The sequence below is a fragment of the Lampris incognitus genome, chromosome 6 (assembly GCF_029633865.1).
Source record: "Lampris incognitus isolate fLamInc1 chromosome 6, fLamInc1.hap2, whole genome shotgun sequence".
Classification (NCBI taxonomy): domain Eukaryota; kingdom Metazoa; phylum Chordata; class Actinopteri; order Lampriformes; family Lampridae; genus Lampris; species Lampris incognitus.
The window spans coordinates 57,916,718-57,938,454 of NC_079216.1; the positions used below are offsets into that span (position 1 = coordinate 57,916,718).

General features: G+C 52.3%; 1 protein-coding gene across 1 annotated transcript in view; it reads right to left on the minus strand.

The window, feature by feature from the left end:
* LOC130114722 (uncharacterized protein C3orf20 homolog) overlaps window positions 1-21,737 on the minus strand; it is a 33,851-nt gene that overhangs the window by 3,761 nt on the left and 8,353 nt on the right. The window contains exon 3 of the mRNA XM_056282609.1: window positions 2,771-3,140. Within this exon, the coding sequence (XP_056138584.1) occupies window positions 2,771-3,140 (370 nt within the window). The remainder of the gene's footprint in view (window positions 1-2,770; window positions 3,141-21,737) is intronic.

Below are 21,737 nucleotides of genomic sequence, written 5' to 3' on the forward strand. Positions count from 1 at the left end.
AATCTGGAGAAATTGCACCCCACGCTTCCAGAAGCAGCTCCCACAAGTTGGATTGGTTGGATGGGCACTTCTTTGAGCAGATTGAGTTTCTGGAGCATCACATTTGTGGGGTCAATTAAACGCTCAAAATGGCCAGAAAAAGAGAACTTTCATCTGAAACTCGACAGTCTATTCTTGTTCTTAGAAATGAAGGCTATTCCATGCGAGAAATTGCTAAGAAATTGAAGATTTCCTACACCGGTGTGTACTACTCCCTTCAGAGGACAGCACAAACAGGCTCTAACAGGTACTATTTAATGAAGATGCCAGTTGGGGACCTGTGAGGCGTCTGTTTCTCAAACTAGAGACTCTAATGTACTTATCTTCTTGCTCAGTTGTGCAACGCGGCCTCCCACTTCTTTTTCTACTCTGGTTAGAGCCTGTTTGTGCTGTCCTCTGAAGGGAGTAGTACACACCGGTGTAGGAAATCTTCAATTTCTTAGCAATTTCTCGCATGGAATAGCCTTCATTTCTAAGAACAAGAATAGACTGTCGAGTTTCAGATGAAAGTTCTCTTTTTCTGGCCATTTTGAGCGTTTAATTGACCCCACAAATGTGATGCTCCAGAAACTCAATCTGCTCAAAGAAGTGCCCATCCAACCAATCCAACTTGTGGGAGCTGCTTCTGGAAGCGTGGGGTGCAATTTCTCCAGATTACCTCAACAAATTAACAGCTAGAATGCCAAAGGTCTGCAATGCTGTAATTGCTGCAAATGGAGGATTCTTTGACGAAAGCAAAGTTTGATGTAAAAAAAATCTTATTTCAAATACAAATCATTATTTCTAACCTTGTCAATGTCTTGACTCTATTTTCTATTCATTTCACAACATATGGTGGTGAATAAGTGTGACTTTTCATGGAAAACACAAAATTGTTTGGGTGATCCCAAACTTTTGAACGGTAGTGTATGTGTGTATATATATATATATATATACATTATAGATAGATAGATAGATAGATAGGTAGATCAATAGATAGATAGATAGACAGATAGATAAAATCCAGTGATTCAATTAATTTTCTCGTTATATCTTTGAGTTATATAATTTATTAATTCATTTAATTAATTATTTGAATTATTTATTTTATTTATTTAAATATATGTAAACTATAGAAAGACATGTGCATGGGTGTTATATCTGGTGGTGTGGGGGGGACGGGGGGGGGGTCAAAGGGCTCAAATCAATCAAGCTAATCAAACAGAGCCAATAGAGAATGGGACGGGACGGGGACCGGTCCTGACAACCCCACAAAACAAGAGGGGACAGAAGTCCAGCTCTGTGTGACATAGTTTATACCGTGCTAGAGTGTGTTGATCTTTATGTACAGAACACACAGGCCAGTTATAAATAATCTATCTCCATGGACACCCCGCCCCCACAGCCCTGCACCACCGTGATATTATGGGCTGTATTCAAGCACAGCGTGACTGACGTGTCTCGAGACAGGGCCGCTCTTCAGGCAGCTCTCTTTAACCAAAGCAGCGCATAGTAGGTGGTAAGTGTGCGCGGGAGTCGAGTCTTTGGAAAAAGGGGAGGCTTGTGACGTAACCCCGGCCTACAGGCGGGGCAAGTGGCCCGTCTGGTTCAGCCTCAGGCGCGCTGTGCTGTTCCCTACTGGGACGCCAGGACACATGGAGAGACCTGCATCAGCACCACTGACCAGCACCATCCCTGCTGCAGCGTTGTGTCGGTGTCCCAGTAAACTACTCCGGTCGTCGGAGGAGGAGGAGGCCTTCCCCGCAGCCATGTCATACTTCACCAGGCGGAACGAGTCCGTCTGACACTGGACCGGGAACGATGGAGAGAGAGGGGGAGAAAAGACAAGACCTGTTGACACGCGTTGTGTTTTCATTTCCAACCTGTGGACCCAACCGTTCACTGCTCCCTTATGATGAACCTCAGGTCACCAAGTTTTTCCTTTTTTTAACATTTTTTCCTCCCTTTTTCTCCCCAATTGCTTCCGGCCAATTACTCCACTCTTCCGAGCCGCCCCGGTCGCTGCTCCACCCCCCGTGCTGATCCGGGGAGGGCTGCAGGCTACCACATGCCTCCTCCCATACATGTGGAGTCGCCAGCCGCTTCTTTTGACCTGACAGTGAGGAGTTTCACCAGGGGGCGTAGCACGTGGGAGGCTCATGCTATTCCCCCCAGTCCCCCCTCCCCCCCGAACAGGCGCCCTGACCGACCAGAGGAGGCGCTAGTGCAGCGACCAGGACACATACCCACATCCAGCTTCCCACCCACAGACACGGCCAGTTGTGTCTGTAGGCTACCCGGACGCCCCGGACTATACACATACATTTGACTTTGGGGAGCCTCTGTAGCCGAATGGTCAGAGCGCATAGGGCTGCCACACAGTCGCAGGTTCGAATCCACCTCCTGACCTAGCTTTGTGGCACGTGATACCCCTCTGTGTCTACCTCTTTACTGCACTCTGTCTAATAAAAGTGATCTTAAAAATTAAGTTTGACTTGACACGTGCGTCAGCATGTATTGAAATTCTCAGTAAATTCTCGGCGCATTTCTGCACGTCAACAAGGAAAACATGTAGAAGAAAGTGTTCATGAGCTACCATTTTATTTTGACTCTACAAAGATACGGTGTACATCTTGGTACATATATGAGTCTGCAGTGGTGTTCATGTTTAGGTGTGTGTGTGTGTGTGTGTGTGTGTGTGTGTGTGTGTGTGTGTGTGTGTGTGTGTGTGTGTATAAATCAGTGTTCATACCTGTTTGCAGGGCATGGTCCTGTTCCTGTTCATCCTCTCGTAAAGCCGCTCTAGTGCGTCCTGGTTGGGCGCCACGTGCACGCCGGGGCAGCGAGGACGAGAGGTCACGCACGCCACCAGCAGGACCTGCTCGGAGCGCTGGGATTGGCCCCGGACGAAGGCGTCGTACTCCAGGTCCGTCAGCGCGGGCATCAGCCTGGGGCTGCAGCAGCAGCAGCGTCCACGCCCCCCTTCCTCCCCCCGCAGAGCGGCTCTGAGCAGCACAGGGCAATGCATGGTGGGAGAGGAGAGGAGGGCTGCCGAGAGCCGAGCAGGGCTGTGGATGGCGCGGGGGGGATGAAACTCTGCAGTCTTTGGGATAATCACTGAACTGCATGTGTGTGTGTGTGGGGGGGGGGGTAGAGAGACAACAGAAAAGCAATGATTGTAAACGAGGACACGATTTAACACAGACAGCAGAAGAGAGATGAGATAAGGAATACCGATGCACGAATGAGAGGGAGGACAGTGGAACGGTGAGGATGCAAGGAGCGGAGGTGACGAAGGCGTATGAGTTTAAATACTAGAGGTCGACTGTTCAAAGTAACGGGGAGTGCAGAAGAGAGGTGAAGAAGAGAGTGTAGGCAGGGTGGAGTGGGTGGAGAAGAGTGTCAGGAGTGATTTGCGACAGAAGGGTGCCAGCAAGAGTTAAAGGGAAGGTTTACACCCAGATAGCAAAAATTGTTGTGGCCCGGACCCGTCCCACACCCGACATTTCATCCGGCCCGCATACTGCATGGAGTGATGGCACTTGGGCGGTCCGCTCCTGTTTGCCAGATCTGGGCCAGAACCAAGCCATAGCAATGCTGCATGTGCCACATATTTGCCAAACGTGGCCCATATTTGTTTTGTGATATTTGGGACATATTCACCATTTACCACACGGGCCACTTCAGGGTCACACCCAGATTACATGTTGCCGAGAGCGCCGCACCTTTGCCAAAAAAGGCCCACATGTGATTTGGCATATTTGGGCCATATTTGCTATTATACATGTGGGCCACTTCAGGCTCACATCCATTTTGTCAGGGCCAGAAGAAGGCCGTCAGTGCCGCATCATTGCCTGAAGTGGCCCACATCCGGATGCTATCTGGGCAAGATGGTAGTGAGACCAGCTATGTTATATGGTTTGGAGACAGTGGCACCGATGACAAGACAGGAGGCGGAGGTGGAGGTGGAGGTGGCAGAGTTGAAGATGCTAAGATTTTCATTGGGAGTGACGAAGAAGGACAGGATTAGGAACGATTATATTAGAGGGACAGCTCAGGTTGAACGGTTTGGAGACAAAGCAAGAGAGGCAAGATTGAGATGGCTTGGACATGTGTGGAGGAGAGATGCTGGGTATACTGGGAGAAGGATGCTGAATATGGAGCTGCCAGGGAAGAGGAGAAGAGGAAGGCCAAAGAGGAGGTTTATGGATGTGGTGAGAGAGGACATGCAGGTGGTCAGTGTGACAGAGGAAGATGCAGAAGACAGGAAGAGATGGAAACGGATGATCCGCTGTGGCGCCCCCTAACGGGAGCATCCAAAAGTAGTAGTAGTAGTAGTAGTAGTAGTAGTAGTGGTAGTAGTGGTAGTAGTAGTAGTAGAGAGATGTCAAGTTTTTCCTGTCACAGTATAACGGATAATTGTTTTTATTTTTATTTTTTTACAACTTCAGTCTTATTTTCGCAGTTTTTGCCATCGCTCATATTGGGTACCTTATTTTACCAAGCGGCCTCATTTTGGAGATGTTGGATAGGGGAGCACCGCTGGCCTCAGCTTTACAACCTTTACAGGGCAACTGAACACAAGCATCAGACATGTTTTGACAAGTCTCATCTAACCCAGTCATCCAAACTATGTATTTGGTCTGTTAAGCAGTAACTAACCAAAATTAAGATGTATTAGCCAAAACGTCCAGGATTACCAATGTTCAGCAGAATGGCTGATCTACTCCCTGGTTGGGCTTGCAGGAATGAGCAGCCTATACTTACTGTAGGGGGTAGTAACCATCTGTACACTAGCCGGCCAGCACAACAGACAAGTCATAGATGATGGACAGTCATGGACACCGTCTCACTGAGGCACTAGAGGTTTTTGTTGTTGTTATTATTGTTGTTGTTCTTTAGAGGGCAGGTTTAAGACCTCTATCGTGTTGCCCTGTCAGATGCTGTTGTAAAGTTCAGTCCAGCGGTGGGCCAGCATCCAAAATCTCCAAAATAAAACCAGTGAGTAAAACGATATCATTGTGGCGGACACTAGGGGCTATGCCTCTCACCCAGCAGGACTGTGAGCTGGGGGCGTGGTTTACGTTCCCGGGCTCGCCGGGGCAGGGTTGTTCCTGCTGCAGTTGGTTTTTGGAGTTGAGGAATAAACATCAAACTCGCCTTGGTCTCATGTGTTTTTCTTCATTCCTGCCACATTGGTGACCCCGAATTGAACATGTTTGGAGCAGAAGATGTGTGTGAATCCACTTCGGCCACGCCGCCCCAACTCTCACAGCCGGCCGTTCTCGCCGCGGCTGTGAAACTCCCAGAGTTCTGGCAGAGCGACCCAGCCTCGTGGTTCCAGCATGTCGAGTCGCTGTTCCACCTGCGTGGAATCTCCGCGGACGACTCCAGATACTATTTGGTCGTCTCTGCGCTGGATCAGCAGTCCACACGCCGGGCCATGCAGCTGTTGCGCGCCCCTCCGCAACACGGTAAATACGTCGCCCTCAAACATCTTCTGCTCCGGAGGTACAGCCTATCTGCCGCAGAGAGGGCAGATAGAATCCTTTCCCTATCCGGTTTGGGCGACGGGACGGCTGTGGATCTCATGGACAATATGCTGTCGCTGCTAGGCTCAGACGAAGGTGGGTTCCTTTTCCCGCACGTTTTCTTGCGCCAGCTCCCGTCTCCTGTGCGCGCGGCTTTGGCTAACTCCCCGTGTCTGGCCGCTGGTGACTGCCGAGGTTTGGCTGAGGAGGCCGATCGGGTCCTGCTGGCTACCAGACGGTTCTCTGTGCAGAGTGTGGCATCGGAGCCTCTGCAGCCGACGTCGGAGGACGCGGACCCGGCAGTGGTGGCTGGAGTGACTGCCCGGAGACGGCGCGGGAGAGGCCTCTGTTCCTTCCACCAGCGGTTCGGCGGCAAGGCAAGGCGCTGCGTCCCTCCGTGCACGTTTGAGACGGCGGGAAACTCCCGGGCCAGCGCTCAGTAGCAGCTGTGGGCGCTGGTGGACGTAGTGAGCTGCTCTTCATTAAGGACACGATGTCAGGAAGACGGTTTCTGGTGGACTCAGGTGTTATGTATGCACACATCGACAGTGCTGCATTTGATTTGGTGCTGTTCTATTGTGCTGGGATCGATTGGTGATGCCTGCGGGCTCTGGGTTGTTTGATCGGGTCTGCCTTTCATGCTGTGTCAGTCTAAATAAAGAATGCCACGGAGAGGTTGTGTCGAGCGACAGCGCTGTGTCCTGACGTGATTTAAAAATACAATATTGGCGACGAGGATGGCTGATATCTCTCTCCCACCACCTGCCCCCTTCCTGGCATTACCTGGCGAGCCTCCGGTACCATGGACTCGCTGGCTACATAGTTTTGAAAATTACATCATCGCCTCAGGGCTCGACGACGTGAGCCAGGCTAGGAAGACGGCTCTGTTGCTACACTGCTTGGGAGCAGAGGGTCATCGTGTGCTCGGGTCTCTGGGGAACGTCACAAGCTTTGCCGAAGCTGTGGGACTTATGAGCACCCATTTCGCTGCTCCACAGAGTGCCCTCCTTCGGCGATTTATATTCCGTCAGCGACACCAACTGCCTGGTGAGTCTGTGCGGCAGTACGTAGCTAATTTGCGAGGGCTAGCTAGCTCATGCAAGTTTGGCGCGCTTCAGGACGAGATGGTTCGCGACCAGCTAATCGAACACACCAACAACGCAAAGGTGCGTGAGACTCTCCTGCTGGAAAAAGACGATCTGCTGCTGTCCAGAGCAATTACCATCGCACTACAGGTTGAGGGAGCAGCTGAGTGTGCTGCTATGCTAAATACACAGCAAGTGGCCACCTCCAGTCAAGCTGCCAACGACTCCTCCCTCTACTCACGGCTGCCCCTCGGGACGCAACCCAACCAGAGCGAGGCGGGCGCCGACTCCACTGGGGACGTCTTGCAACTGCAACGACGGCGTTCTCGGCCCCGCCCTCAACAGTCCTGTGGTAACTGTGGGTCTCGGTCTCATGTTTCAAGGGCTCAGAACTGCCCTGCCCGTGGCCAGACATGCCGTAGCTGCGGTAAGCACAATCACTTTGCCAACGTCTGTCGATCTTCCCCGGCTGGGTCAGAGGGCCACACCCCCCAGTCTTCAACCGCCGTCATTCACAAGGTGAGCTCTGCGCCAGTGTCATTCAAATCATGCACAGTCAACATTAATGATGTGTGCATCCCCCTGCTGTTGGACACCGGTGCAAGTGTGTCTCTCCTGAATGTTGATACCTACAGTCAATTTTTCGGTTCACTGCCACTGTCCGCACCCTCAGCTGTCCTCTGTGGGTATGGTGACTCCAAAATCGATCTGGTTTGCTCTCTCCAAGTGACTGTCCGCTATGGAACCAAGCTGGTGCCCAATGCAGTTTTTCATGTGGCACGCCGTGGGGCCAACCTGATGGGCCTGGACCTGTTCTCCGCTCTGGGGTTCTCCCTCTTAGACACATGGGGGGCAGCAATCCTGACTGTCGCCACACCTTGGCAGCAGAAGTGGCCATCGCTGTTTATGGGGCTGGGCTGCCTCTCCGCCTTCACCCATCAACCTCTCCTCAACCCTGCTGTGAAATCTGTCATCCAACCACTGCGCCGCATCCCGTTGGCTCTCCGTGATGGGGTCTCCGCCGAGCTGCAACAACTGCTGGAAGCTGGCATCATTGAACCGGTGGACGCGTCACCTTGGGTCTCAAACCTCGTGGTGGCTAAGAAGAAGTCGGGGGGCCTGCATGTCTGCGTCGATCTACGTGCAGTAAATAAGGCAGTGGTCCCTGATAAGTATCCACTGCCCACCTCAGAAGAACTCACTGCTCAGTTCTATGGCTCTGAGGTGTTCTCCAAGCTCGACCTCAGACATGGGTACTTACAGGTGCCCCTCCACCCCAGCAGCCGAAACCTCACAGCCTTTGTGACACATGCAGGAGTGTTTCGCTACACCAGGATGCCTTTCGGTCTCAGCTCCGCCCCTAGCTGCTTCCAGAAAATCATGGTCTCCGTGCTGGCTGGCATACTGGGCGTGGCCATTTATCTGGACGATATAGTGGTACATGGGCCCACCAGTGAAATCCACGACAAGCGCCTTAACATGGTCTTCGCAGCCCTGTCCAAGCACAAGCTAACTCTCAATGCTGAGAAATGTGTCCTCTCTGTGCCAGCCATCGACTTCGTGGGGTTCCGGCTGTCAGCAAGCGGTGTAACTCCACTACAATCCAACGTGGACGCCATTCAGGCCATCCCTGAGCCCAGCTCGGCCGCCCAGGTCGCCTCCTTCCTGGGTATGACAAGTTACTACCTGAGGTTTCTTCCCCAGTACTCTGCGACCACAGCCCCCCTGCGCCAGCTGCTGCGTAAGGACGAGCCATGGGTGTGGTCAAAGGCATGCAGTGACGCTGTGCGTGATCTCAAGACTCAACTGACTTCACCACCAGTGTTGGCTCACTTCGACATCTCCAGCTCCACCTTTGTGACCTGTGACGCATCAGCCACAGCGATAGGGGCCGTGCTGTCTCAAACCCAGAACGGTGTGGAGAAGCCCATTGCCTTCGCCTCCCGTGCCCTCAACCTGACCGAGCAGCGGTACTCCGTGGGTGAGCGTGAGGCGTTAGCCTGTATCTGGGCTTGTGAAAGGTGGCACCTCTACCTCTATGGCCGCTCCTTCACCCTCAGGACAGATCACCAGGCCCTGACAGCGCTGCTGTCCACATCTGGGACAGGCCACAAACCCCTGAGGCTGCACCGCTGGTCTGACCGCCTCCGCCAGCACAACTTCAGCCTGCAGTTCACCCCAGGCAGAGACAATGTTGTCGCCGACCTGCTCTCTCGCTCTGTCTCCACCCCAGCTCCACAGACGGACACTGACTGTGTGGAAAAGGACATTGTCCAAATGCTACACACACCCCTCCAGGCCACTGTCTCTCTGCAGGAGCTGAGGGCAGCCTCCGAACAGGACCCTGTCCTCTCCCAGCTCCGCACCTACATCCAGAACAGCTGGCCTCACAAGGTCCCAGAGGAGCTGGCTGCGTTCGCCCGAGTCAGACAGGAGCTCTCCTGCTGGAACGACACCTGCGTGGCACGTGGGTTTTGCACAGTGGTCCCAGCTGCTCTCCGTGCACGTGTTTTGAATACGGCGCATGAAGGCCACCTGGGCATTGTGAAACTGAAACAGCGCTGCCGAGACCTGGTGTGGTGGCCGGGGATAGACAGAGATATTGAGGCTCTGGTGAAGGACTGTTCTGCCTGCCTTGTGAGTGGCAAGACTGGCCACCAGGCTCCCCCACCCCTGCAACCTCTCGCCTGGCCCTCTCAGCCCTGGGAACACCTGCAGTTGGACATTTGTGGTGAGATCCATGGAGTTCCCCACCACCAACGCTTCATGGTGGTCGCCTACGATCTACACTCAAAATGGCCTGAACTCACCACTTCCGGCACTGTGACCTCACAGATCATCATCGACTTCCTGGACTCTCTTTTCTCTCGCTGGGGCCTCCCAAAGGCCATCACCACTGACAACGGCCCTCAGCTGGTCTCTGCTGAGTTCACTGCTTATCTCGAAAGCAAGGGCATCCGTCATATACGCACTGCGTACTACCACCCCCAGGCCAATGGCGGCGTTGAACGTTTTCACCAGTCACTGAAGAACGGCCTCAGAGCACACATGGCCCAAGGGTGCTCTTTCACGCAGGCCATCCGTCACACTCTGCTGCACTATCGGGCCACACAGCACTCGACCACAGGCGTCTCCCCAGCCTCTCTCATGCTAGGCCGGGAACTGTGCATGCCCCTTGACAGGCTCCGCCCCTCCACACCTCAGGCACCTCCCTCTGGGGTCAGAGCCTCAGTCACTCGTCAGCAGACGCGGATGAAGCAACGGTTTGACCAGTCAAAACGAACCAGGGTGCCAGACATCAATGTGTCAGACTGGGTCAGGGTCCGCAGGCCCCACAGGGACAATAAAATGGCTTCATACTGGTCCTCTCCTCTCCAAGTCACCCGTCAGCTGGGCCCAGCCACTTACCTCCTCAGCGATGGCACTCGTTGGCACTCCAGTCGTCTACGGAAGGTGTCAGCTCCGCCACACACAGCTGGTGACACAACCATAGCCATTCCCTCAGCATGGCGAGACGCCCCGGGGCTTCATGCAGCTCCTACACGGGCCCCAGACATTTCTGGGCCTCAGCTTCCCCTGCCATCTCCCTCACCACCTCAGCCTGCCCAGCCTCAGGCCGCCCCGCGACCTGTTCGCACACGTTTACGCCCTGGCCACCTAGAGGACTTTGTGTCAACCTTTCATGTTTGAAATCCTGCCGGGGGGGGGGGGATGTTATGTATGCACACATCGACAGTGCTGCATTTGATTTGGTGCTGTTCTATTGTGCTGGGATCGATTGGTGATGCCTGCGGGCTCTGGGTTGTTTGATCGGGTCTGCCTTTGATGCTGTGTCAGTCTAAATAAAGAATGCCTCAGAGAGGTTGTGTCGAGCGACAGCGCTGTGTCCTGACGTGATTTAAAAATACAATATCAGGCTCGCAAAAGAGCCTACTCCCTCCTGCTAAGACAGACAGGTCGGCCGAAGGCGGCGGCCCACAGTTAAGTGCAGCTAACGGTTCGTTCATTGCGACGTTTGGCACAAGGTTGGTGACTGTTTGCTTCCACGGGCGCCATTTTGAGTGTGCTAATGGTCTGCTGGTTGATGTTGCAAACCGCCGTTTAATTGATGCTGTGTCTTTCGCCACTGTTCCGTGCGAGACAAGGGGAGCCGGGCCGTTAACACACGCTAACTTTTTAGCATTAGGAGATGTTTTTCAGCGTTTGCTGGCGGGTTTTCCATCGGTGACTACGCCTGCCTTTTCCACCGCGGTTACTAAACACGGGGTAGAACATTTCATTCCCACTCTGGGACCGCCAGTTTTTGCGCGCGCGCGGCGCCTCGACGCGGTAAAATTGGCTATAGCTAAGGAGGAGTTCGTCATCATGGAGCGTCTGGGTATAGTGAGGCGTTCCAACAGCCCGTGGCCCTCGCCGCTTCACATGGTGCCCAAGGCGGATGGGTCGTGGCGGCCTTGCGGCGATTTTCGCCGCCTGAACAACGTCACCGCCAATGACCGCTATCCCATCCCACATGTAACGGGGGCAGTCCTATGCTGTTCTCTGCTGGTCAGCCTGCTGCACGCCCGTCACTTCCATCATCAGCTCTGCGTTGTGTTCTATTTTCGGTGGGGTCCCAGGTGTTATGGGGGGCCCTCAGTCTCTCATCATCATCATCATCATCATAATCAAGGAAGGAGGGGGGACACACAGGACTCTATTTGGCTCACCTTGCCATTTATTTTGGTTTCAAACCCTTCGACAACCGTCCAGTCCTCCAGCGGGAGCGGTGTTTCTTACGGACGTGGGGGTCGAAGTTCAACCACTGCCCGGACTCCACTCGTGTGCGTTAGAAGTAGAAACCGTCCACGGGACTCCGATGTAAGAAAGGATAAACAAGTATTTTATCCCACAGCTTGCAGTATCTTCTTACAGGGATACTCAAGGTTACGTTCTCCTCAACCCGCAAAACTGTCTCACGGTAAGAAACACGCGTGGCTCGGCTCGATTGCTGCTTGAGACTCCTCCCACAAAACAAAAATGGCCTCTCCCGCGTTCCGTCTTCCGTGTACCCATAAGACCTCTCTCTTAAAACGACAGTACACGTATATGACGGCCGTTGTAAAACACATAAAAGTAAATAATGACATAAAATAAAATGTAGTAAACACAAATAACAGCACACAGACAGGATTTGGTGATATTTCATACTCAAACAAAATAAAATAAAAACATTAATTTTAACCTGGTTACATTCACCCCTCCTGAAATTCACCAACATCCTGACAGCAGGATAAAAAGAGAAAGAGGAAAGGAAAAGCCCATCACTGACTACTGGCACAAGTGAAAAGAAGGACCTAGTCCTCCAGTCAACTTAGGAGCTACCTCGGTTACGAGGTCCAGAAAATAATGAGGTTGATCAAGTCTCAGAATTCCCTTAGATCAATGTGACGCCTGATACGCCACACCATGCACTTGGCCCAAAACAACCCTGTCTGATAGACACCTAATAACTCACATTAAACTAGTTTGAATGACTCCAACCTCCATCAAAGTTCAAACCCTCACACTCCGTAGAAATGGCATCTGAGCCATAGATTCTATTAACCTGTTCACTGACCTCACCACCCTCCCTGTGCGTGTCCTAACCCGACCATCGCTCTCTACTTGTGTGCGTGAGACAGTGCGAGCTGCAACATCTGTATCGAGTGAGGGTGGTGCCCCTGTGTGCGAATCAGTGTGAGATATAACACCTACATCGAGTGAGTGTGATGCCTCTATGTGTGGTGCATGTGTGTTGTGTGGTGCATGTGTGTTGGGTGGAGACTGAGCAGTGGCCCCCACAGGACTGACTACCAGACTAGACGGAATGAACTCTTCCGCTTCTGCCCACTCAGATCTAGGTGAGTCTCCAAGTGATGAGACTGCTAGCCCCACTGCATCCCCTGAGACCGTCAGGCCATCTGCACTGTCCTCCTCATTGGACCCTGCGCAGTCAAGCAACTGACTGGTTGTACTGGACTCCTCACCCTGATCTAACTCAGGGAGGGGCAAGAAGTTGACCTCCAACAAACGGTTCCTGTGCACCACCCTGGTGTGCCCCTCTGCATCCTGAATCTTGTAGACGTGGATATTGGGGTTGACACCGACAACCGTGTACACTCCGTTCTCCCATTTGTCAGCCAACTTTCTCTTCCCTCGCTCACTCTGGTTCGCAACCAAAACACGATCCCCGACAGACAGGACAGTGCCCTTGGCATGTCTGTTGTACTGTCGCGCCTGATGCTGCTGCTCAGCCGTGGAGTGCTTCTGAGCGATCTCCATTGCACTCCTTAGACAGGAAAGCAGAGACTGAGCATAAGAGTCATAATCAACAACGTGAGGGTCATGCAAAACCTGCCTGAACATAACATCCACCGGCAGTCTTGGGACACGCCCATACATCAGGAAGAAAGGCGCGTAACCCGTGGTCTCGTGAACAGTGGCATTGTACGCGAGCGTGAGAGAATGGATCTGCTGAGGCCACTGTTGCTTCTGCTGAAGCGGAAGGGAACGGAGCATATTCCCCATCGTGCGATTAAACCGCTCTGTCCCGCCATTACCCATAGGATGGTAGGCCGTCGTGTGGGACTTCGCTACACCCGCCAACCTGAGAAGCTCTGCAATCAGGTTGCTCTCAAAGTTTGTGCCCTGGTCAGAATGTATTCTCTCCGGAAACCCGTAAACACAGAATACATGATCCCAGAGTTTCTTGGCGACCTGCTTCGCTGTCTGATTGGCGCAGGGGAATGCGTGAGCAAGCTTAGTGAAGTGGTCAGTAACCACTAGGACATCGACCGACCGCTGCTTACTGTCCTCAGCGGACCAGAAATCCATACACACAAGCTGCATCGGTGCGGAGGTTTTAATGCTCTCCAGGGGCGCGCAAGCAGCTGGCTCTGGGGTCTTCCCAAACACACATCTCCGACAGCATCTGACATATGCTCTGATATCCCTCTCCATGTCAGGCCAATAAAAACGCTGCCTTGCAAGAGAGAGAGTACGGTCCTGGCCCTGATGACCAGCGTGATCGTGGATGCCAGACAGTGCCTTGTCTTTCAGACTCAGAGGTAAAACATACTGAGACCTCCTCTGCTTGGACACTGGGTCCTTTGTCACCCTGTACAAGACACCATCATTGACTTCCAACTTCTCCCACTGTTTCAGCAGCCTGAGGACCTTCTGGTCAGCACCATGCCTCTCACGCCTCGATGGCCGCTTCCGAACAGCGACAAAGGGCAACACCTTGGAGATGCAGGGGTCCTGCTCCTGACTCAACCTGAGCTCCTCGGTGGATAACATTGGCAGTGTATCCTGACCAACCGACAGATGCTGAACGTGCTGGACCAAACTGAGTGCTGTGAATACTGATGCATCAGGCCAGTCACATTTGGCTTGACAAAAAGCCCTGACCTCAGCTGCATCACAAGCAAACCCAGATCGCGCACTACTCAGTGTTTGGGACTGGCAACTGAGTCTGAAAACATCCTGCACAGAGTCCCCCTCAACCCCGTCGGCTTCCTGAACAAGGGCCGGGTAGGGCTCCCTAAGTAGCCTCTGACTGACGGGCTTGGAAAAAGGGTCGCGACTCAATGCATCCGCCACCACGTTTTTCTTCCCTGGCAGGTGTTTGAGATCGAAGGTGTAAGACGCCAACTTAGACACCCAGCGGATCTCACACGCGTCAAGCTTCGGCTTCGTTAGGAGATAAGTCAGCGGATTATTATCTGTCCAAACGGTGAAGCTTTGACCCTTCAGCCAGTGGCTGAACTTTTCACAAACACTCCACTTCAGCGCCATGAACTCCAGTCTATGAGCTGGATACTTCCGCTGTGAGGCACTGAGGGACTTGCTTGCAAAACCAACAGGTCTGGCCTTGGACTCTCCTCGGGGCACTTGAGACAGCACCGCGCCGAGTCCGTCCAAAGACGCATCGACCGACAAAATGAAAGGCACCTCAAAGTCTGGATGGGCAAGCACCACACACTCCAGTAACATCGTCTTCAACAGATCAAATGCTTCCCCACATTCCACCGTCCAGTCTGCGGAGGTAAGCTTACGGAAGCTGCCATGGGGCTTCTTATCCTTAGCCGACCTCCCCCTCCTCTTTTGTCCAGCTGTAAGGGCGAACAGGGGCTTAGCCACGGAGGAGCAGTTCGGGAGGAAATGCTGGTAGTAAAATACCATACCAAGGAAAGATTTGATCCTACGAACAGAAGGCGTGCACCCATCACCTTCCATGAGATCCTGCACTGTCATGTTGGAGATGACCTCTACTTTGGAGGGATCGACAGACACACCTCCGCCATCAACCACGTGGCCCAAAAACCGCACCCGCTTCTGCAGCAGATGACACTTCTTCGGAGCCAGTTTCAAGTTGTTCTCCCTCAACCTCTGAAACACAGTGCGGAGCCTCGACAGAGCCTCAACCTCTGACGGCGCGAAGACAAGAAGATCATCAAGATAGCACAAAAGCTTCGTGAAGTTCAGATCCCCAAAGATCCCAATCATCATTCTCATGAAGGCTGCAGGGCTATTACAAAGGCCCTGTGGCATGCGATTGTATTCATGCAACCCAAGGGGAGTCGTGAAAGCAGTGTACTTCTTGTCATCTTCATGCATTGGGATGTTGAAGAAGCCAGAGGTGAGGTCCATCGTACTAAAGAGGCAGTTACCACCCAGCGCGGCAAGACAGTCCGACTGGTGTGGCAAGGGATGAGCGTCTTTCAAGGTCCGAGCATTCAGCCATCTGAAATCAGTGCAGATCCGAAGCCCGCCATCCTTCTTCCATACCATAACCAGCGGTGAAGCGTATGCGCTCGAGGACTTCCGGATAATCCCTTTCTCCTCCATATCAGTGAGAACCTGTCTCAACTTCTGATAGTGGGCTGGGGGAACCCTCCTGTAGGGCAAGCGAAAGGGGCGCTCATCCACCAGATGGATGCGATGTGTGTATCCTGTGACCTCGCCACAGTCCAGAGAGTCCCTGGAGAAGATGTCATGGTACTCGGTGAGCAGCTGAGTGAGCTGGGACTTGCATGCCTCACTAACCTGACAGGAGCTGAGGTCAATGTCACTGAGTCCGAGCTCTGACAAACTCCTAGCCGGCTGGACAGGGGGACAGGCACTATCTGTGGCGTTGGACTCATGCCTCCCTGCAACTGATTGCAGTCCCTGGAAAACATTAAAGTCCTCAATCGCCAAGCATGGAAACACATCAGCCAACTTGCAGTTCCTTTTCAGTGTGATGGCTTTGTCAGATGGATTGACAACAGTCATGGGTACCCACCTATCACCCCAGAGCGGTGTGACAAGTCGACCTACGAGGACACTGCGTGGCATGGCCTTGGAGTCTGTCGGCTCCACAACAACAGTGCTTCCAGCTGACATAGGCACCTTAGCAGGAAGTCTGCCCCAGACTAAGTGCTCGTGCCTCGGTAAGAGTGTCACGGCCTGGGTGAGCTTAACAGTACCTATCTTCTCAGGAACTGCACCACCCCTCCAGCGCTCTACATTCGTGAACATGGACAAGAACTGTTCAACGTCAGGACTAGACGGATGTTCCTGTCTGGACGCGATGTCCCAGTACTCAGTACCACTCTTGAGTACATGGGCCACATGTTTAATGACGTTTGTGCCGACTATCAGATCATCATGCTGACCGGGCACGACCAGAGTGGGTATGACAAAGGAAACACCATAAAGCTGCATGTTGAGGTCATAAAAACCATCAGGCCTAGTCTCCAGACCACCGCAGCCAATCAAGACAATGTTCTCTTCAGGCTGCTGCTTCTCAGGTAAAACACCCCCAGAGCGGAGCTTCTCTACTGCATTTTCACTGATACTGCATGACATAGAGCCAGTATCCAACATGCCATTAAGCTGCACACTCTGGTTGATAAGAACAGGAGCATAGAACAAGTCACTGAAAGCCTGAATCCTCTGTGTCGCCTGAATGACCATACGCGAACCCTGAGGTGCTTTGGCACACTTGTCTTCATACAAGTGAGCCAGGTCGGAGACATCAGTGAGGGATACATCTACATTACCCACACCATCCCTCTCTAGGTGTGGGTTTAGTAGTTTAACGGACGAGACTGACGACCAGCTCTTCCACCAGGCTGAGAACGGAGCTGGTTGGGCGGCTGAGGGTGAGGACAGTCCCTCTTCCAATGACCAGGAGACAAACAGTTTATACATCGGTTCTCCCGGCTGCAGTGGGAAAATGTGGAGTGATCCGGAGACTTACAAACCCTGCACAACCTCTGCGGTGCGTCTGACACCTGCCCTGCGGCGCTAGCTGGCGGTTGAGTCTGCGTCGGTGTCCGGACTGCAGCGCTAACTGGAACCTGAGTCTGCATTTTGACCAAACGGTCTAGCAAGCTCACCAAACTCCTCATATAATCATCACCGCCAGAGACAGGTGCAGGAGACGGTGTAGGAGACCTTGCACAAAATGGTATAGGAGATGACGCATGAGCCGGGACGGGAGATAGCACCACCGGCACGGTCGTGTTCAAGTCGGGAGCCATGTCGACTACAGGGACATGAACCTGTGAATGGAACCTACGCTCTACCGCGCCTGCTTCACGTTGTCCACCTGCAGCAACACGGGACTTCCTCTCCAGCATGTGCTCATCAAGCCTCTCCTGGATCTCGCTAGCAGACCATTTCCCTGCGGACTTGAACTTAAAAACATTGGCAAGAGACTGATCTGGACAGTGTTTGATAAACATCATGCTTACCTCGTGGCTTGGCTCTTCAATACTACGGCCCTGCCACTTCAAGCATTCGTCAGCCACCTCCACTGTCTTATTAAGCCTAATCCAATACTCCATAGCGTCCTCACCTGGCTTGGGCAGCGTACTGTAAAAGTCCGCCAGGGGCATGCTCGAGTATGTGAAGTCACTAAAGTGTTGCTTCAGTACATCAAAAATAATGTGGGGGTTCGCTATGTGGTCGACAGATGTGTTGCGCAGCTTTATCCTCACCACGTCCCCTGCTTTCCCCATAAGCTTAGCTAGAATCTCATGTGACTGCTCACTAACTGGAATGGCTCGCTTCCTCAAATACAAAGTCATAAGGCTCTCCCACTCATGAACTGTAAACTTATCAGAGCTATCGCCCCTGAAAATAGGAGGCTCCCTAGCGTCTGTCTGCATTACTACTCTAACACTAGGAGCTGTCTCCGAACACGGTTCAGCAGACCTAGCACTGTCTGTGTGTGTGTTTCTAAGCATTTGTGTTTCCTGCAGCTTAGCAGTGATTGACTCTCCTATCTTCTCTGCTAACCGAGTAATGAGCATGGCTAACTCACCCACTGGCTGCTCGCTGTTACCCAGCACAGTCCCTTCGCTGATAACTGGCCTGGCCCATTCTACGTAGCGTGTGGAGGTGAACTGAGGAGTGCCAAATGTGGTCGGGTCTCTAGGTCCTGGTGCTCTGGTGTCTGGTTCCCCGCCCTCTAAGAGCTGCCCGAAACTCCTACCTACACCTAGCCGTAAACCCCCACCCACATCTAACTGGTACCCCCTCTCCATAGCACACTGGCGATCCAAAAGATCCTGATCAGCAATGTTACCCCCACCTACGTACGAACCACCCTCTGCCATGTTCCTACCTCTAACACTCAGATAAAATAAAAAATAAAATAAAAAAGTGAAAAGCTCAATTCATTTAAATAATTGAATCTAGAAATCACTAAGAGATTGAAACAATCACACACAATCAACAAATTCACCAATAGATTAATCACATATGCACATATCCAGTAGTTTAGATCAATAGATTATTCACACGAGTCCTTCAATCACATCAACATTAACCTTTTTTTCCTTTTTTTTTTCGTGTGTTTTTCTTCCTTCAGTATATACAAATGTCCTGTTCACAAGCCCAGTCCATGGTAACCACAGCTATGACTGTTCAGTGTCCACACAGCTCAACTCCAGTCCACTGTAACATGAGTGTACAGTCTATAGAAATACCTGAGGACGTCTGGGGCTTGATGACGACAGCAGCCTCCCGCGGCGAGCAACTGATGTCACTCTCAGAATCCAGGAGGGTCACGGCACCAATGTAACGGGGGCAGTTCTATGCTGTTCTCTGCTGGTCAGCCTGCTGCACGCCCGTCACTCTCATCATTAGCTCTGCGTTGTGTTCTATTTTCGGTGGGGTCCGAGGTGTTATGGGGGGCCCTCAGCTCTCATCATCATCATCATCATCATAATCAAGGAAGGGGGGGGGGGACACACAGGACTCTATTTGGCTCACCTTGCCATTTATTTTGGTTTCAAACCCTTCGACAACCGTCCAGTCCTCCAGCGGGAGCGGTGTTTCTTACGGACGTGGGGGTCGAAGTTCAACCACTGCCCGGACTCCACTCGTGTGCGTTAGAAGTAGAAACCGTCCACGGGACTCCGATGTAAGAAAGGATAAACAAGTATTTTATCCCACAGCTTGCAGTATCTTCTTACAGGGATACTCAAGGTTACGTTCTCCTCAACCCGCAAAACTGTCCCACGGTAAGAAACACGCGTGGCTCGGCTCGATTGCTGCTTGAGACTCCTCCCACAAAACAAAAATGGCCTCTCCCGCGTTCCGTCTTCCGTGTACCCATAAGACCTCTCTCTTAAAACGACAGTACACGTATATGACGGTCGTTGTAAAACACATAAAAGTAAATAATGACATAAAATAAAATGTAGTAAACACAAATAACAGCACACAGACAGGATTTGGTGATATTTCATACTCAAACAAAATAAAATAAAAACATTAATTTTAACCTGGTTACACACACATACAGGACTTTTCCATACGCCTGGCAGGTACCACTATTTTCTCTAAGGTGGACCTGGTGCGCGGCTATCATCAGGTTCCCGTGCGCGCAGAGGACGTGCCCAAGACAGCAGTGATCACCCCATTTGGGCTTTTCGAATTCATGCGCATGCCTTTTGGCTTGAAGGGGGCAGCGCAAACCTTTCAGAGGCTGATGGACTCGGTGTTGCGTGACCTTGATTTCGTGTTCGTTTATCTCGACGACATATTAGTGGCCAGTCCGTCAGCTGACGAGCACCTGGCGCACCTGAAACAGGTTTTCCGTCGTCTGGACGAACACGGCCTGATAGTCAACCCGGCCAAGTGTCAGTTTGGACTGCCGGTGATTGACTTCTTGGGTCACCGCATTTCGCCGCAAGGCGCGGTCCCGTTGCCTTCTAAGGTGCAAGCGGTGGCGGAATTTCCCCGCCCGGTCTCTGTTAAGGCATTGCAGGAATTCTTGGGAATGGTGAATTTCTATAACCGTTTCCTCCCTCGCGCTGCCCACCTCCTTCAGCCACTTTACGATGCCCTGCGGCATAAGAAGGCTAACGACCCTGTCGACTGGACTCCCGAACGGGTCCAGGCCTTTGACAGAGCTAAGTGCGCCCTGGCTAACGCTGCCCTCCTCGCCCATCCCACACCCACGGCGTCCATAGCTTTAACAACCGATGCGTCTGACATAGCCGTGGGGGCTGTGGTTGAACAGCGTGTGGCGAATGCGTGGCAGCCGCTCTCATTTTTTAGCCGCAAACTGCGAGATAGCGAGCGCAAGTACAGCGTTTTTGACCGGGAGTTGCTGGCACTGCACCTTGCAACCCGGCATTTCCGCTTCCTGCTGGAGGGTCGCCCATTCACGGCTTATGTGGATCATAAGCCGCTGACTTTTGCCATGTCCAAGGTGACTGAGCCGTGGTCTGCTCGGCAACAGCGCCACCTAGCGGCGATCTCCGAGTTCACAACGGACATTCAGCATGTGGCCGGGAAGTCCAACCCTGTTGCTGATTGTCTGTCGCGTGTGCTTGTGTGTCCTGTGCACCTCGGTGTGGATTTCTCCGCTATGGCTGCCGACCAGCCCAGTGACCCGGACGTCCTTGCCCTTAGGTCAACGCGTACCGGTCTCAAGCTAGAGGACGCTGTGATGCAGGAAGGCAGTCCTGCCCTCCTCTGCGATGTCTCCACCGGCCGTCCCCGCCCCGTTGTTCCAGTGGCCTGGCGCCGTCGAGTTTTCGATTCGATTCACTCCATCTCGCACCCTGGAGTTCGGGCATCGGTGAAGTTGGTCGGTTCCAAGTTCGTCTGGCCTGGCCTCCGCAAGGACGTCAAGGGGTGGGCAGCTGCATGTGTAGCGTGCCAGCGCGCTAAGGTCCACCAGCACACTAAATTGCCCCTCGAACCGTTTCCGATCCCGGCCAGACGTTTCGACCACGTGCATGTGGACCTGGTGGGCCCTCTAACTTCTTCACAGGGTTTTACGCACCTGCTCACAATGGTAGATCGGACCACCAGGTGGCCAGAGGCTGTCCCTCTATCCTCCACAACATCCTCGGATGTTGCACGCGCTTTTCTTTCCTCCTGGGTCGCCCGTTTCGGCACTCCGTCAGATATCACCTCAGACAGGGGCCCCCAGTTCGTGTCAGAGCTCTGGTCGGCACTTGCGCGATCCTTGGTGTAATGATCTGTGCCCTCTGGCTATGTTAACTTATAACATTAATAAAGCAAGGACGACTTCTCTCGTGCTGGGTGTTTATTCACCGACCGGATTCCGACTGACGTTGTTACGTACATCACGTGACTTTGTTGTGGCGCTACGGAAAGCCGTAAGGGACATTAGCAAATCAAATATTACTAGCAAATATTACATCTCCCTTTTTCTGAAAAGTGCTGCTTTCTCTGCAGAGATACAGACCACGTTGAGCACGTTTATAAGCGAATACAATCTTAATAAGAAAGAATATGAAAGTGGAACTCTTATATAACTGGACTGCAACAAAGTAGTGTAAAACATTTCCTTCACTGTCTAAATGTGACACCGTAATAACATTTCATCTTTTTTTTCATTTCATTACTGGTAACTGCAAACAGCAGGTAGGTACACAAGGTAAGTGAACGCTGTAAATATTTCTTTTCAAAACATAGCAGGTATAGTACAGGTTGGTGTAAAATTCTCTTTTTTTAACATTCATAAGTCAAGGATTTGTCTTGGTTTGATCGTGCGACCTGACCTCGTGGTGTAACCAGGCTGTGTGTCTGGTTGTCGCTGATTGTT